General features: G+C 55.9%; 2 protein-coding genes across 5 annotated transcripts in view; one reads left to right on the forward strand and one right to left on the reverse strand.

Moving 5' to 3' along the window:
- The first annotated feature begins 2,009 nt into the window (after positions 1–2,009).
- Positions 2,010–9,569, forward strand: DCAF15 (DDB1 and CUL4 associated factor 15). The gene is made up of 13 exons (XM_019664176.1): positions 2,010–2,175; positions 3,795–3,892; positions 3,976–4,111; positions 4,786–4,892; positions 4,974–5,113; positions 5,201–5,371; positions 7,161–7,595; positions 7,701–7,792; positions 7,897–8,025; positions 8,117–8,202; positions 8,407–8,511; positions 8,592–8,707; positions 9,062–9,569. The coding sequence occupies exons 1-13, from the start codon at positions 2,044–2,046 to the stop codon at positions 9,115–9,117; spliced, it is 1,803 nt and encodes a 600-aa protein (XP_019519721.1). The 5' UTR covers positions 2,010–2,043; the 3' UTR covers positions 9,118–9,569.
- An 82-nt stretch (positions 9,570–9,651) lies between these two features.
- Positions 9,652–17,032, reverse strand: part of RFX1 (regulatory factor X1) — a 32,629-nt gene continuing 25,248 nt past the window's right edge. For all 4 annotated transcript variants that reach the window (XM_019664173.1, XM_019664174.1, XM_019664170.1 and 1 more), the window contains 12 exons: positions 15,769–15,950; positions 14,675–14,794; positions 14,475–14,590; positions 14,139–14,257; positions 13,946–14,055; positions 13,415–13,566; positions 13,235–13,332; positions 12,080–12,229; positions 11,779–11,987; positions 11,266–11,419; positions 11,142–11,187; positions 9,652–11,003 (listed from right to left, as the gene is read on the reverse strand). In XM_019664173.1, the coding sequence (XP_019519718.1) occupies positions 10,834–11,003; positions 11,142–11,187; positions 11,266–11,419; positions 11,779–11,987; positions 12,080–12,229; positions 13,235–13,332; positions 13,415–13,566; positions 13,946–14,055; positions 14,139–14,257; positions 14,475–14,590; positions 14,675–14,794; positions 15,769–15,950 (1,626 nt within the window). In that variant the 3' untranslated portion in view covers positions 9,652–10,833. The remainder of the gene's footprint in view (positions 11,004–11,141; positions 11,188–11,265; positions 11,420–11,778; positions 11,988–12,079; positions 12,230–13,234; positions 13,333–13,414; positions 13,567–13,945; positions 14,056–14,138; positions 14,258–14,474; positions 14,591–14,674; positions 14,795–15,768; positions 15,951–17,032) is intronic.

Consider the following 17,032-nt stretch of genomic DNA (forward strand, 5'->3'; position numbering starts at 1 on the left):
GTGAGTTGCCAGCGATGGCGTAGGCTGCAGTGAAGCTGCAGTGGGCTGCCGTAAGCTACCGTGAGTGGCTGGCAGCCAGCGTCAACGGCCGTCCAATGGCCGGCGACTGATCTGCCTCAGCTGGGAAGAGCTCAATGATCATAATACCAACATGGGCCAGTGAAGTGACGTCCTCCAAAACTAGACTGAAGAACAAAAAGACAGCAACTTGTCTCTTCCCCTCCCCCAATTCTGCAAAAACATCTTGGAAAAAAACCCACCAATATTGGCTGTCTCTGAGGCAAGAACTGGGTATCTGGGGATGAGTGTACAGGACAGTGGGGCTTACCACCATATATCCTCATGTATCTGTTGAATAAAAAAAACTTGATTGAGGTATACAAGACATACAACAAAATGAAAATATTGAAAGCATATATGAGTCAAAACTCATCATTCCAAAACTCCACATGTATGTACCTGCAAAACCATCACCACAGTTATGATAGTAAACATTTCTATCACCCCCAAAGTGTCCTTATTCCCTTTTGTCAGTCCTCCCTCCATTTCACCCCCAAACCTCAGGCAACCAGCCAGAACAGAACATAGGGCCTGTCCAAGTGTCTTTATTATTTGAACATCTATAAAGAAGATTGGTCCCTTTCCCCTCATTTATTCAATCTTTATTTATACCAAATAGACTCATGCGTATTTACTTAATTCTTTGGATCACAATGATCTTTAAATCTCATATCAGATTCCATCATCGCTTACTAAAAACCTTCTAGAAGCTTCCCTTTATGCTTAAGAGTAAAATCCAGTGTCTTGCTTACCTAAGAACCCCATCCACTTCCTCCCTGTCTACTTCCCAGTCCTTGTCTGTTTTTCTTGCTCACTCCTACTCTGGCCCAACTGGCCTTTTTGCATCTCTCAATCGTGCCACCCTCACTACCCTGAAACTTTTGTTTTTGCTGGAATAGTCCCCTTCCTCACCTTCACAGAGCCCCTCCCTGATTGGCCTAAGTAACCTTTTTTCTTCCCCTCGATTGCTAATCCTATCTGGAATTAGTTAACAGAAATTTGTTTCCTTGTTTATAGTCTGTTTTGTTCACTGCTGTATCTGCTGCGCTTAGAACATAGTAGGTGCTCAATAAGTGTTGAATAAATGAAAGTGTGAGGCTGGAAGAATACGGAGAGCGAGATCCACTTACATCTTCTCTGATTATAAGCACAACAGCTTGTAACTGAGGTATATATGTGCTAGGTAGTTAGGAGCACTACACTGTAAGCCTCAGGTTCATCATGTGTAAAATGAAGATATAAAAGGACCTAGTTCCAAAACTGTTGCAAAGATTTAATGAGCTAACACACACGGAAATGATACTCATAGCAGACATAGAATTATTATAATTACTATCATCTGTAAAATGGGTATAACAGCGACCTATTACATAGAATGGTAAGCTCAGAGCTGTGTCTGGCACATGTAAAGTGCCATATAAGTGATTGATGCTATCATCACAATCATCTCACCAGGCCGCCCTCCAGCTCATCTGAAAGATGTTTTAATGAAACCTCAGCTTTTTTTTTTTTTTTTCAAATCCCTTTCCTCGGCCCCGTCCAGGGTGCCTGGGGTGCTCATTAGGCCTCCGCGCCGACATCCCTGGGCTGAGGATTCAGGCCCTTCTGGACCACAAACTCCCATTGCTCCGCCTAAGGGCCTGGACCGCCAGCGGTCTCCATAGAAACCCACCAGCTACGGTGGGGCGTGACGCCGTCGTGACGGACAGGGGCCTCCGTCTATCGGGTTAAAGTCGTCTCGGTGTGAGGCGACTGGTGCGTCGTTGCGGGAAGGCGGGAATACGGCAGCCGACCGCGTAAGCTGTACCATCTCTACCAATCAAGGGTCGTCGTGGCTGTGATGGACAGGCATAGAGGGAAGAGGCCCTGAGTGCGGGCATTTATCCAACCTGCGGGCCGCAGTCCCAGGAAAGAGCCAATGAGGAGGCGGCGGGGGTGGGGCGAAGAGGCCGGTTGCTCCGGAAGTGGAGGGAGGGGGTGAAAATGGCGCCCAGCTCGAAATCGGAGCGGAACAGCGGGGCCGGGAGCGGTGGGGGCGGCCCCGGGGGCGCCGGGGGAAAGCGGGCAGCAGGGCGGCGACGGGAACACGTCCTCAAGCAGCTGGAGCGTGTCAAGGTGAGGCCCGGAGTCCGGGAGGAGCGCGCTGGAGGGTGCGGAGAAGGGACGAGGGAGGCAGAGGGAGCGAGGGGGGTGTTGGGGCGAGGGTTTGGATGGAGGGGCTGGGGGCGGGGCACCGGCGACGGGGCTGGGATGGAGGGGCTGGGATGGAGGGAGCCTTAGAGGCCGCTGGAGGAATTAGGAGGAAGGAGGCGATCCGGGATGAGACTCATTTTTCAAAACCCTGCTCCTGTGGCCCCTCTGTATGGAGCCTTCTCGCCCCCGTGGCAGAGCCCCAGCTACCGGCTTTGTGCTTCCTCCGCTTGGTGTTCTTCTCACTGTTCGGCGCTAACCACACGGGAGCTGGGGAGTTCCTGTACCTGCGTCTGCCTCCCCCGTTAAAGGGAGGGAGCTCCCTGGAGAGTGCCTGGTCTTCCCCCTCAGACTGGGACCCACCTAAGCAGGGTTCTTTCTCCCCCATCAGACTAAACTCTCAGTGTGTGGGATCGCTCCCCCATCAGTTTGGGACCCCTGGGAGGGCAGAGAGATGTGAACTGAGGTCAGGTCAGCAGCAATTGGGTCAGGACTGTCGCTGTGGATTAGGGAGTGCGCCTTCTCCATTAGGCTGGGAGCTCTGTGAGGACAGGGCTGTGTCTCCTCCTTTTGACTGGAGCTCCCTGGGTAGGGACAGTCTCCGCCCTCAGCCTGGGAGCTCCCTGGGCTGGGCTGTGGCTCCGCCTTAGCTTGGAAGCTCCCTGGGCAGGAATTGTGTCTCCCTTGTCAGCCTGGGCCTTGCTGACAGGGCTGTTCCATCAGACTGGAATCTCCTTGAGGGCTGGGCTGTCTTCCCCTGACAGAGTTGTCTCTTTCCCATCAGACTGGACTCTTGAGGGCGGGACTGTGTATCACCCATCAGACTGGGTAGCAGGACCCAGGGTGCCCTGATCACCTAGCACCCAGCTTGTGCCTGCCTGTACCCCCATGTCCTTCCTTGGTGAAGTTTTTGGGACGAAGGAGTCGATTGGAAAGCGGCTAAGTTAATTGAGAAGGGAGAATTGGGCAGGAGTAGGAAGGTCACTGGTCAGCCCCACCCTTCTGCCTGCCCCACCTTTGATTGGCCCCCAGCTGAGGCCAAGGCAGTCCTGAAGGGCCTGAGCACCCTGAGTATAGATTATGGTTCGAGGACAGGTGAGTGCAGTTGGTCATGCCCACATCCCGGCCTCCTTAGTGGTCGAGGACACTCACAGCTCATTGTACCATCAGGCAGCCTTCAGGAAGGCAGCCAGGTGGCCCAGTGTGGCCAGTGGTGACTGGGGAACCTTCTTGGGGGAGGTAATGCCGGTGCTGGTCTTCAGAGCCTGGGGTGCTTGGGCAAGAGGGACGCTGAGGCTGAAAAAGTGTGGGGTTGCGTGGGTGGCATAGGTCTCTGTTGGAGAGGGAGGCTTATGGGAGATCCAGCCAGTCCATCTCCCCCAGCTGATCCCATCTTGCAGAACTTGGACCACCTTTGACTGTTATGGTTGGCAGAGAGTGGGCCTGCATGGGGTGCTGCTCTACTTTGGGTTAGGGGATTGGGGGGGGCTGCAGGTGGCCTCCGCTTGATGGTGCCTTAAGAGCCCTGGCCTCCCCTTCCCCAGATCAGTGGGCAGCTCTCCCCTCGCCTCTTCCGGAAGCTGCCACCCAGGGTCTGCGTCTCCTTAAAGAACATTGTGGATGAGGACTTCCTCTATGCAGGGTGAGGCTAGGGCCGGGCAAGGGGGTGGCTGGGTGGGGCGGTAGGCTGGCCTTAACTTGGCCACTCTGCCCTCCATTCCCCAGACACATCTTCTTGGGCTTTTCCAAGTGCGGCCGGTACGTTCTCTCCTACACCAGCAGCAGTGGGGACGACGACTTCTCTTTCTACATTTACCACCTATACTGGTGGGAGTTCAACGTCCACAGCAAGCTCAAGCTGGTAGGGCCAGGCCCAGTGCCCAACAGCGTGATCCCAGCAGGTCACGCCACCCCTCTGAGTCTCAGTTTCCTTGTCCATAAAATGGAGATAGTGTGCTCGTGGGGTCATGGTTAAGACTCCATGTTAGGTTGAACCACATAAATTTGCTGTTTTTAAAGTGAAAATAGGTAAATAGCAATTTCATGTGGTTCAACTCAGTACACACAGCCCTTAGAACGTCACAGGGTCAGGCCAGGTGGCACTGGTTAGCTTTGTTATGACCAAGCGGGTTGCCACACTGGCTTTAGCCCTGACCTCGAGTATTTGACCCCCATCTCCCTCACCCCAGTTTACACAGGAGCTCAGAGAGGTGAGTGGGTTTGGGGTGAATGGGGCTTGGAACCAATACATCTGGCTGAGTGTCCTCTGCTGGGGCAGGGCTCCCACAGGCTGCGTGTAGTCCTGAGATGCGCCTTCCTGTTTCCCCAACTTGTGAGGGGCACCTCCCCAGGCTGTTCTCAGGAAGTGTGCGGGCTGGGGGCTGCTTGGGGCTCCCTGGTCTGAGATACCACCAGAGGGGTGCTTCTGTCAGTGCAGCCCAGCTCCAATTCCAGTCCAGCATTGTGTAGCTTCAGGTGGGCTTCTGTGAGCTCTGGCCCGCTCTGACCCTGCACCAACTGGAACATGCGGCTCAGGTCCGGCAGGTGCGGCTCTTCCAGGACGAGGAGATCTATAGCGACCTGTACCTAACTGTGTGTGAGTGGCCCAGCGATGCCTCCAAGGTCATCGTCTTTGGCTTCAAGTGAGACTCAGGGATGGGGAGGCTAAGGGTGGGCAGGGGAGGGTGCATGGGCCATGCAGCTGAGGCTGTGCTGGCCTCCAGCACCCGATCGGCCAATGGAATGCTCATGAACATGATGATGATGAGTGACGAGAACCACCGCGACATATACATCAGCACAGTGGCTGTGCCGCCACCGGGTCGCTGTGCTGCCTGCCGGGAAGCCAGCAGGGCCCACCCAGGTGAGGGGCTGGGGGGCCTCGGGACAGGGGCTGCCTGGCTCCCTACGCCGTGGTGGTGGCTGAGCCTATGGGCGTGTGTTGCTGCAGGTGACCCTAGTGCGCAGTGCCTGCGACATGGCTTCATGCTACATACCAAGTACCAGGTGGTGTACCCCTTCCCCACCTTCCAGCCCGCCTTCCAGCTCAAGAAGGACCAGGTGGTACTGCTCAACACCAGCTACTCCCTTGTGGCCTGTGCCGTCTCGGTCCATTCAGCAGGTAGGCCCCTGGGTCTGATGACAGTCACAGCATTTACTGTCAACCCTGTGAGATCGGTCCTGTCACTACCCCATGTGACAGAGGAGGAGATTGAGGCTCAGAGAGGTGCCTCAGCCAGGAAGTGGGAGTGCTGGGATCCAAACTCAGCCCCACCCCACCCGGCACTGTCCAGTAGAACTTTTCTTTGGGGCTGGGATGTTGCATATCTGTGTCCACTACAGCTGCCAACAGTAGCCACATGAAAGTGGCTCATGTGACCAAAGAACTGAGTGTTTGACTTTAATTTTATGGACAGCACAGTGCTGTCTTCTCTTCAAAAAGAAAAATGTTAATTAAAAATTTTAGGGAGTGGTGAGTGGACAGATGGCCTTCTTACATCTTTGGTAATTAAAGAAATACCAGTGAAAATCACAAGGTGATGTCCCTTAACATAGTGGCAAACATTAGGAGTCTGGATAATGCCACAGACTGGTGGTGACATAGAGCCCTGGGGGCTTTCCCTCTCGTAGGGCCACATGGCAACAGAGTTGCCCAAAGCCCAACAGCCCTGCACCTTGGCATATCCGAGGCTGCGGTGAGGGAGCTGGGGCCACTTGGTGTATATCCCTGGGGATCCAGGAGGCAGAATAGGGTGGGTACATCCCCTGATCAGCAGACTCCGGGGAGCATGTCTCAAAGTCATGTGCAAATGCAAAAGAAGCATAAGATCTATAACCAGATAAAACGTATAAATTAAAAATGTTTCAATTGTGTAAGAATGCAGTTAAATAAAAAGATGCCCTCTAACTATGTTAAAATGGTTACTCCTGGGGTGGGAGGGCAATTAGGCATGAATAGAGGACTAATTGTTTATGACAGAGCCCACAGAACAGCCAGGACCAGGGTGCCTTGTCCCTGGGTCCATGCATGGCCTCCCACCTCTGCCTTGCTACCTGTGCCCATGTGGGTGAGGCCCTACCACTTGCCAAGCTGTGAGCCCCTTGTGAGCCCAGCCTAGATGGATTCGATGCCCCTTGCTGTCATGGTGTGGGTCCTTTTAGGAAGGACCAGACAGGATTCAGCCATGTGCACCCAGCCCAGGAGAGGGGCACTGTCATTGATGTCTAACACTGCCGGAGGAGGGTGTTTACACCGGGAATTTTGACTTTTCAATTTTCATCCCCTTGCCCATGGAAGTGCCACCACTCTGGTGGACAGGAGTGCATTGGCAGACTCAAATTATCTCACAGTGTGACTTTGGACCAGTTTCTCTCTGAACTGGGAGGACATGCTCCCACCCCCCATCCCCATTTGCTTGTTGAGGTCCCAAAGGAGGCTGTACATGCAGGGCCCAGGGCCCAGCCACAGTGGTGCTCATTCCACACTGAGCCCATATTCCCCAGAGTGGCGTGTGGCCCTAGTCAGGTGGAGACATCAATGCAGGCCCACTCTAGTTGGAGAGGACTGAGGGCTGTGTAGTAAACTCTCAAACTTAAGTGGCTTTTATATGCTGTCACCATAGACTATCAGCTCCCCAAAGGCAGGGATTATTATCTGTCTTGTTCACTCCTGTTACCTCAGAGTATGGCATACAGTAGATGCTCAAGAACAAGGTTTGAATGGATGTGTATTTATGCACGTGAGTGTGTGTGTGTAAGTGTAAAAGGTCTTTTTCTCTTCTGGGTGTTTCATAGTGATCATTTAGCATAGGATTTCTAAGAGCCCTCCAGGGTGGGAGAGCATCCTGGACTTCAGCTCGTTTATTGCTACCCCCCCACACCCGGCACCTTCATCTCTTTTTATGTTCCAGGCGATAGCAACTTCTGCCAAATCCTGTATGACCACACCACCTACCCCCCGGCCCCTCCTAGCCCCCCTGGACCCGAAAGCCCAGAGGTGCCCCCTGCCCGTCCCAGCCTCTGCCCCGAGACAGCCCCAGCCCGGCCCTCTGGGGCCCCTGAGCCCTCACCTGCCATCGCCAAAGCCAAGGAGTTTGTGGCTGACATCTTCCGCAGGGCCAAAGAGGCCAAGGGTGGGACCTTGGAGGAAGCCCGGCCACCCCCATGCCCGGGGCCCTCGGGCAGCTGTTGTCGCCCGTCCTCTGAGCCCCTACCCCCAGGTGGGGAGGTGGTACCCCGGGACAGCCCCCCTGCAGTGGAGGCGCCGGCCCCCGAGCCTGGCTATGTCAACTACACCAAGCTGTATTACGTGCTGGGGTCCGGTGAAGGGACAGAGCCAGAGGATGGTGAGCAGGGAACCCACCTAGCAGGCAGGGCCCTGGGCATGGGAGGCAGGCCTGAGGGGGTCTCAGACCTCCTGCTGCCCCTACTCCCACTTCCTGCCCCCTCAGAGTTCGAGGATGACAAGATCTCCCTGTCCTTTGTGGTAACTGATCTCCGTGGCCGCAGTCTGCGGCCCATGAGGGAGCGGGCCGCTGTCCAGGTTGGTGCCGGTGGTGTCAGGCAGGCCAAGGGGCAGCCCCGGGGAGCCTGGTGGAGTGGCGGTTGGCACAGTCCTTCCCCTGCCCCTCCACCTCCTGCCCACAGGGCCAGTACCTGACGGTGGAACAGCTCACGCTGGACTTCGAGTATGTCATCAATGAGGTCATCCGCCACGATGCCACCTGGGGCCACCAGTTCTGTTCCTTCAGTGACTATGACATCGTCATCCTGGAGGTGGGCCCAGGGGTGGGACAAAGCATGCCCAGGGCCTATCCACACTGGGGGTCACTCTCAAAGCTGTCACCATCTACCCCTCGTCCCCCAGGTATGTCCAGAAACCAACCAGGTCCTCATCAACATTGGCCTGCTGCTGCTGGCGTTCCCATCCCCAACGGAGGAGGGCCAGCTCCGGTGAGTGGGCAGGGATCCTGCCCTCACCTCAGACCCTTCAGAGAGGTAGAGTGGGGATGAGTGAAGACTCCCCCTGCCCCCAAAACCTGGATCAGGCACTCTGTGACCTGCTCTAAAGACAGAAGACCCTTGGGCAGCCTGGGTCCCAGCTCAGGGATGTGGTGGTCCTACGCCCTTTCTCCTCTGCTCCTCTCCCCTCTGCAGACCAAAGACCTATCACACGAGCCTCAAGGTGGCATGGGACCTCAACACAGGCATCTTTGTGACAGTCAGTGTGGGTGATCTCACTGAGGTCAAAGGGCAGACCAGGTGAGGCTGGGCTGGGGCTAGAACCGGGCTGGGAGCCGGGCTGGGTGGCCAGAGCAACGAGAGCCCTCTTTTGCCCTCAGCGGCAGTGTCTGGAGCTCGTACCGCAAGAGCTGTGTGGACATGGTCATGAAGTGGCTGGTGCCTGAGAGCAGCGGCCGCTATGTCAACAGGATGACTAACGAAGCACTGCACAAAGGTGGGCCCCGTGACCCAGTGACAGTAGGGCCAGGCTTGGGGCAGGCACCGACTCCTGTTACTGAATAGAGGAGCACTCTGGCCATGCTAGTGGACACTGTAGAACGGGGTGAGGGGAGGGAGGCGGCCCAGCCCAGGAGCCAGCTCGGAAAAGGCCTGGCAAATATGGGACTTGGGGACCCCCAGCCAGTTGCTCATTCATTCAGCAGACATTTATTGGGTGGCTGCAGGTGGGAGGCAGAGAATACAGCCTTCCAGAATCTTCTGGACCCAGATCAGGTCTGGGAAAGAGATAGGTCCTTCCCACAGCCTGGGCCTGCAGAGACTCCATGTTCTGTCCTGACCCTTCCTGTAGGGTGCTCACTGAAGGTTCTGGCAGACAGCGAGCGATACACATGGATTGTGCTGTGAGGGCCTGGTGGGCCTGGACACTGACTCCAACTACCTCTGTGGTCTGGGAGCTGGCCACCTTCCTGGCAGCCTCTTCCTGGCTGGCTGGCCGCCCAACGACCGCCACTGGTGTTAGGCTGTGGGAAGGAGGCTGGGCGGGGCAGCCCCTGGTGGCCTGAGAGTCTGGACGCTTTTTATTTATGCCTATTTAAGTTGGGAAGGGGCAGAGGGAGGGAGCCCCCTGTTCCACCAGCCTCGAGCACCTGCCTTCACCTTGTGCTAGGCACAGGGCATGGGCCCTTGCTCCTTGCATATTTGCCCCTTTCCCAGGCTATAGGTGTGGACATTGTCCCCCTGGGGGACCAAATGGACCCTGATTCCCCCCAGCCTCCCCATCTGAGGTGGCAAACATTGTGGCCATTCTGCTCCCATTATTCCTCTTCATGTAATAAATGTTTTATTTCTGAACCTCATGGAGTTCCTTTTACTGGGCTTGGGGCATCTGGAGCCCCAAGCTCCCCCCGCCCAGGCCCTCGAATCAGCAGTAGCCAAATATCACAGCAGAATTTATTGTTTTAAGAAAGACTACAAAAAGGTAGAAAACGGCTCGGCACACTAGACTACCACACGCGGGGACACTTTCACCGCTGGGAGGGGAGGCCCGAGGACATGGAGGGGTGTGGGAGGGCCACCCCAAAAGCCTGCAGCACGCGGAGCACACAAAATAGTGATTTTTATACAATAGGTCAGGTTTTTTTTTTCCTTTTTTTTCCTTTTTGCCATAAACATCTCACAGGTTGAAACACTGAGAAAACCGGAACAGATAAGGCCATGATGGTTGGAAAAAAACCCAACAAGTTACCAACTCCGCTCAGGCGGCGCTCACGAATCACACAATAGTCATGGGGGTGGGGGGCGCACAGCACGGAGAAGCACAGAGGTTCCATTACAAACCATTGGCGGGAGGGGAACTCAGGGGTCTTGGATCTGAGTGAACGGAGCCCCACTGCCGGCAGCAGGCCCCTGTGGGCTCCAGTACCCGGCCCAGCCCGCTGCTCTTTCTTTGGAAGCTGGAGGCAGTGCCCCCTGCCACCCTCCCTTCAAAGCCAAGCAGCTCCGGGCAGTGCCCTCTCTAGGGCTGCTGGGCAAGGGAGGGCCTAGCTCTGGAGAAGATGCGACACCCACGGCTTTAATTGCACTTATACCAAGGAGGGGGTTGCGATGGGATTGTTGGGGGAGGGGTCCCAGGGCTGCTGCTGACTGGGGGGGTCCCTAGGTGATGCCCACCTGCGCCCACCCGGGGCTCAGGGCTGGGCCCAGGACAGGCTGTGCAAAGCCAGCGAGCTGAATAAGTTAACAGTTCGGCAGGGAAGGGGGCCTGCCTGCCTGCCCCCTAAGGGTGGCGGGACGGCCGGTTGTGGGAGGGGAGAGGCTGCGGCCTTCGGGGCCGTTGGGGCCGGCTGGCTGCCCCAAGGGTCACCTGGGCACAGCGGCGGGTTCCTTAAGGCACGTCTTTTGTGTCAGAGTTTGCAGCTGCGGCTTCACCCGGCCCTGTGATTGTGCCAGCCCAATCAGGGGCAGGGACCCCCCTTGCATTCCCTGTCTCAGAGGGCCCCTCCTGGACCTGGCCGAGTCTGGAGGGTGGATAGCGAAGCCATAGAAGCTGTGAAGGACCCTGACGTGGAGGGGTGACAGGGGCGGCAGGGATGGGCGGGCGAGGAGGGGCAGGTCGCTGGCTTAGCTGGAGGGCAGCGCCTGCACGAAGAGGCCACGCGCGTCCGTCCGCGCAAGTTTGGCCGGTGGCTCCAGGGCATCGGGGCCGAGAGCAGGCGATTCGCCACCAGCAGCCAGTGAGATGTCCTGCGGCAGCTCGTCCTCACTCTCCTCCTCCTCTTCCTCCTCCTCGTCTGGGACACACGGACCAGGCCCGGCTCAGCGCGGGGCGCGGTACCCCCAGGCCCCAGCCAGAGCCTCCACCCTAGCACCCCAGCTCCGGTGCGCCGCCTCCCGAACTCGGGCCCTGGATAGGGACACGCCTCGCCTACCTTTGTCCGGGTCCAGGGGGTTCAGCGAGGTGGTCAAGTTGGCAAACTATAGATGGGGAGAGAAGGGGTGAGGGTCTCGCCAAAGGGCGTCCCACCCGCACCCTCAGCGCCCCGCTGCGCGCACCTCGCCCATGACAGCGATAGGGGTCTCGCCCTTGGCCTGGGCCACACGGTGCTCGATCAGATAGTACATGTATTCATCGTAGAGCAGCCGGATGAGGTGGAAGGAGCCGAAACTGGCGGCGCTGCGCAGGGTCAGGTCCCTTATCACCATGGAGCTGGGGACAGTGGCAGAAAGAAGGCCTTTAAGCCCGGCCCTGCCTCTCCGCCCCAACTCTCCGCCCCAATACCCTCGGGCAAGCCTGGCCCAGCCCGGGTCTGGCTTCCCTGGGACGTGCACCAGTGAGATCGGAGAACCCTCACCCCGTTCACCGCCAATAGGACCTCCACTTTCACAAAAGGGCATCTGAGCCCCGCCCCCCCAGAGGCGGGGCCTCCCCTGGGTCCAGCTTCCTCGAGGAGGCGGGGCCTCCTACCGTCCCACCCTCTTTGAGGAGGCGGGGCCTTCTCTGGGTCCCGCCCCTTGAGAAGAGGCCTCCGGCCCTTCCTGGTGGGATACAACCCAGGCGCCGCGCACCTGTAGAAGGACCACTTGAGGAGGAAGAGCTTGGCGGCCTTGGGGAAGCCGGCGCTGCCCTGGTAGGGCTTGAGCACCTGGCTCACGACGCCGTCCAGCCAGGCTGCCCACTGCTCCAGTGAGTTCTGCTGCTGCAGCGTCACCTTGAAGTCTTGCTCCAGCCGCTGCACCACGCGGTCCTCGCAGCGGCATACCCACGAGGCCTGCTCCTGGGACACAGCGGGCGCAACCCCTTGGCTCAGCAGCTGCCCAGGGCCCGCCCTGCCCCGCACTCACCTGCCCCGCCCCACCCCGTGCTCACCTGTACGTTGGCGAAGTCCACGCGGTTGAGGTCACTCAGCATCTGGTTGATCTGTGCGGTGTTCTGCAGCACAGCGCGCGCAGCCTGTGCCAAGTGATTAAGCGACGTGTAGCGCCGCAGCGTCTGCGCGAAGGCGCCCGCAGCTGCCACCTGCGTAGGTGGGAGGGGGGGGTTGTGGCTTCCGCGGAATCCACACCTGCTGTCCCCTGCCCCACCCACTGCAACCTCTCTGAGCCCATTTCTTCTAAATATGGAGGAGGGTGTATGTACCTCATTTTTTGTTGGGAAATCAAGGGTCTGATTTGCAAACATGTCTGACTAGCATTATTACTTTTTTTAATGAAAGGACACAACAGAAAATCTCAGGCAGGCACTGCTTCAATACATTTTTGTTCCATTGTTTCGATTATTATTCCCATGAATGTCAGCTCCACGAGGGTGGGAGCTTTGTTCATCTTGGTCACTGCTGTGCTGCCAGCACTCAGAACCATGATGGGCATGCAGTAGGTGCTCAATAAACACATGTTGAATTAATGAATGTATGTCTTGTCAGTTCTGAAGAGCTTCCCCCTGAATACAACTTATACTCTCTCCACAGGCCCTGCTGTGTCCAGCACACCCAGGGGTGATTCTTCAGTCATTCAGTTCTGTTTAGCTGTCATATTAGCATTTTAAGGACTACAAAAACCCTCTTTTTTTTCCCCCCAAGAGTAAGCACATCCCTTCTAATTCCTCACATTTAAGTAGATGGTGAATGTTCAGCACTGATGAAGAGGGCTATTGACTCCTTATAAACGTTGCTTGTTTTTTGGGGTTTTTTTGAGATTTTACCTATTTCTGAAGACCTAAACCACTTTCTCAAGGTTGTCTGAAGAGTACTTCAAATTTCCAGTTGGCTTTTATTTTTTTAAGATGCTGTGTTGTGTACAAAAAAATTACAAAGGGATTGTGTTTCAGAAGTGGGTAAGAAGTGAGGAGGTTGGTTTGTCAAGACAACACCCAGAGCTCGCTCCCAGGGGACAGGCATTGGGACAAATCTTACTGCCTCTACTGAGCAGAGGTACCAAGGCCTGCAGCCATCAGCCCCCAGACCTCAGCCCCACAGCCCAGAGGGAGGAGCCGAGCTGAGCCCAGGCTGGCCCCTCACACCCTCACCTTCACCCTCAGCATCTCCTCTGGGATGTTCACCATGGCATGGGTGAGCCAGCTCTCCAGGCTCTTGGCAAAGTTCCGGATTGCTTGGGTCAAGGCACCTGTGGGTGGCAGTGGGGGCTGAGCAGGACTGAGGGGTGGGGGATGGACACGGGGTTGAGGGGGCAGCGGCAGTGCACTCACTGGGGATGGGCCGCAGCACGTCGGGGATAAGGATCTCCACCAGGCCCTGGTACAGCACGTTGTCACAGTGCTTGGTCCACTGCAGCACAGGCTCGAACTTGGACAGCAGCACCAGGCTGGCCTTGGGCAGCCGCTTCTCAGCCTCATCGTGCCTGTGGGCACCCCCCCCCGCCCCCCCAGGGATTAGGCAGGTGCTCCTTGCCTCCCGCCAACCCTTGCAGTCAGGCTGACACAGGCACCAGTGCCTCCATGTCAGATGGGGTCTTATACTCTGCAATACTGGGGCATAGGCCCCCACCCTACCCACCACAGGGAGAAAATGAGTCAGTAGGGCACACCATCCCAAGCACTCAGCATCAGACCCATACACACGCACACTCTGGAATGGGGGTCAGAAGGCCATGTGCAACCCACCAACTGCAGGGGCCAGGCAGGCACCCCCTAGTCCTGCATGATGCCCAAGGTCTGGCAACCCCAGCCCTGGGTGCTGACTCACACGGTGCCCCCCCTTCTGCCCTTCCAGGGACTCACACGGCCAGCGGTGGTGCCTCACTGGGCTGGCTAAGGTTGTACCTCCAGAAGGTTTTCCATAGCGTCTCCACCAGTGTGAACTGCAGGTTCACCATGACGTCAACGATGGCCTATTGGGGAGGCTGGATGCTCAGGGAAGCTGGGGAGTAGTATGGCCCTTCTTCTCCCCGGCCCGCCTGCCAGGCTGCCTTACCTCACAGTGTTCCCGGTACAGGACCTGGAAGGCCTTGATGTCCCCGGGCTCGACGCCCTCAGGCAGCACTTTGCCCTGGAGGTCAAGCTCTGAGAAGTCAGGGAGGCTCCTTGAGGCATCTGGGGGCAGGAGGGGACACCATAAGGCCCTACGTCCCCATCTGCCTGTCCCCTTGGAGTTTCATCCTAGGATCCTAATAAGTTGTCACCAATTTCCTACCAAGCAAGGGTCCCCCGTGTGCAGTGGGGAATGAAAAGGCTCAGGGAGGACAAGTGAACCATCTCAGGACAACAAACCCTGCCCCAGGCCCTGGCCCACAGGCCAGGGGGCTCTCACCCAGGAACTGCTGGTACTGCTGGACCTGGGCACTGATGTCTGACAGCCCGGTGGCCTGCTGTGGCCCCACGGCCACACCGTTGGTCATGCCCTCCATCTTCTGGATGGGCTTGAGCCTGGGGGAGAAGGGTGGGGCAATTCGGTGGGGGTCGGCCAGCATGCCCTTCCCCACCTGCCAGCACAGAGTCCAGACCTCTTACCTCTGCTTTTGTGAAAAGGGCTGACCCCGCATGGCCATGTGCTGCTGGTCCTCCATCAGCCGCAGCAGGGGAGAGCTGGCCTTGATGCGCAGGCCATAGTAGTGGTACTTGGAGTTGCCCCTGGGAGGGAGGCAGAGGGTGAGGGCTGGGCTGCGGGGGCCACTGGTCATCCATTGGGAGCTTCACATCACACCCGTTTCCTTGCTACTTAAAGGCCAAATAGAGCTCCCTGGGGGGGGGGAAACCCACATTCCACAGAGCCAGGGGTGCTGTGCTGGGAAAACGTAGGAGCTATGGTACCAGGAGAGGCCCCCAAATGCCAACTGAGCTCTGTGAAGACAGGGCCAGCATCTTTGCTGCACGCCTGCCCCATGCCAGGGTCAATCCCCAATACTGGCGTGGGGAAGGCATGCAGCAAACATTTGTTGACTGCTTGTCATAAGAATGTGCCAGGCACTGTTCTGAGCTCTGAACACATATGAATCCACGTGCGCCTCATCCTTACCCTATGAAGGGTGCTCCTAGCATCCGTGATGGACAGGTGAGGAAATACGGTATTTTGCCCAAGGTGATTCCTAAGCTAGGAACCAGAACCAAGAGGCTCAGGGAGATGTGGGGGGTTGCAAAGGAGAGGCAGGGAGGGGTGGGCTTGTGGGATGGCTCCCTGTTCCTTCCTGCATGAATTCACTGACTCAAGGGCCTTGAGTAAGCACTGATTGTGTGCAGTCTCTGCATTTGCAAGGAATGTACCTTTCAGCATGGGAAGACAGATCAGAAACAAGGGAAGGAAGTAACATTAAAGGCATGCTGGATGATGGGAAGTGCTAAGGAGAAAAAGTAAGCAGGGAAAAGGGCAGGGTGTAGAATGTCAGAGAGGCAGTTTTAGTTAAGCGGGTCAGGGGACATTCGAGTAAGGAGGTGAGGAAAAGCACATAAGGCAGAAGGTACAGCGTTGTAAAGGCCCTGGGGTTGGAAGTTGTGAAGAGGCCAGTGGGGCTGGAGGGGAGTGAGCGAGGGCATGAGAGGGGAAGCTGAGGCTCTAGATAACTTGGGGTAGGGTGGGCCTTGTGGTTGTTGGGGGCGGGTAGCCCCACCTGGTGCCCAGACGGCGGGTGCGCAAGCCCATGAAGACAGAGCGGATAAGTTTGCCAAAGGAGGCGGCGTTGACGGGCTCCAGCTTCTGCTCCTGGCAGTGCAGCAGGTAGTGGCAGTAGAGGGTGCTCCGCGGCAGACTCACGCCCTCGGCCGTCTCGTAGTTGTCTAGGAGCCACTGGACCTAAGGCCAGAGTAGACATGGAAAAGTGCTAAGAATCAGTTCAGTTTCTCAAGTGCAGTGGTCCCCACCTTATCCGCAGTTTTGTTTTCTGCGGTCTGTTACCTGATGGTCAGAAAAATATCAAATTTCCCCAACCATCAACATTGTCTGCTCCTGACATCCAATCATCAACATTGTCATAGCTCAAGGACCCAGGATCACCCAAAGCAGGTAATTCTCCTAACACTATGTCACAAGGTATATGTCATTAACCTCACTTCATCTCATCACGGAGGCACTGTATCATCTCTCATCATCACAAGAGGGTGAATACAGTACAATAAGATACTTTGAGAGAAAGACCACATTCATATAACATTTCTTATAATATGTTATTATAATTTTCTATCATGTTATTGTTGTTAATCTCTTACTGTGTCTAATTTATAAAGTAAGCTTTATCATAGATATGTATGAATAGGAGAAAACAGGATTGGGTTGTTGGAAAAGTCATGACGCATTTTTGCAACGAAAAACAGAAAAAGTACGTCATGACTTTTCCGACAACCCAATACATATAGAGTTCGATACAATCCATATTTTCAGGCATCCACTGGGGGTCTGGAACGTATCCCCTGCGGATAAGGGGAGACTGCTGTATTGCTGAGTGCTCTCTCTACCGATTTCCAATTGTAATCCTGACAACCATACTGTAGGGCATATCATATCAGAGTGACCCACGGGATCTAAATCCCATGGAACTCTCCAGAACTGCACTGTCCAAAATAGTTGCTGCCAGCCACATACAGCTATTTAAATATAAATTTAAATTAATTTAGGCTGAGTGGAAAAGCCAGGGTCAAAAGGTAATAGGGAGTATGATTCCATTCATAGAACATTCTTTCTTTTTATTGTGAAATAAACATTTCTTTAAATTAGTTTCAGCTGTACAACACAGTGCAATAGTTATACTTTTTACCCCTCAAAGTGACAATCCCCCTCCCCCAATCCGCCGCCCCACTCCCCCCATATCATACATATCTATTACAATTCCCTTGACTCCACTCCCACACTATACTCCATGTCCCGTGACTATATATATA

Source organism: Hipposideros armiger, unplaced genomic scaffold, assembly GCF_001890085.2.
Source record: "Hipposideros armiger isolate ML-2016 unplaced genomic scaffold, ASM189008v1 scaffold_417, whole genome shotgun sequence".
NCBI lineage: Eukaryota > Metazoa > Chordata > Mammalia > Chiroptera > Hipposideridae > Hipposideros > Hipposideros armiger.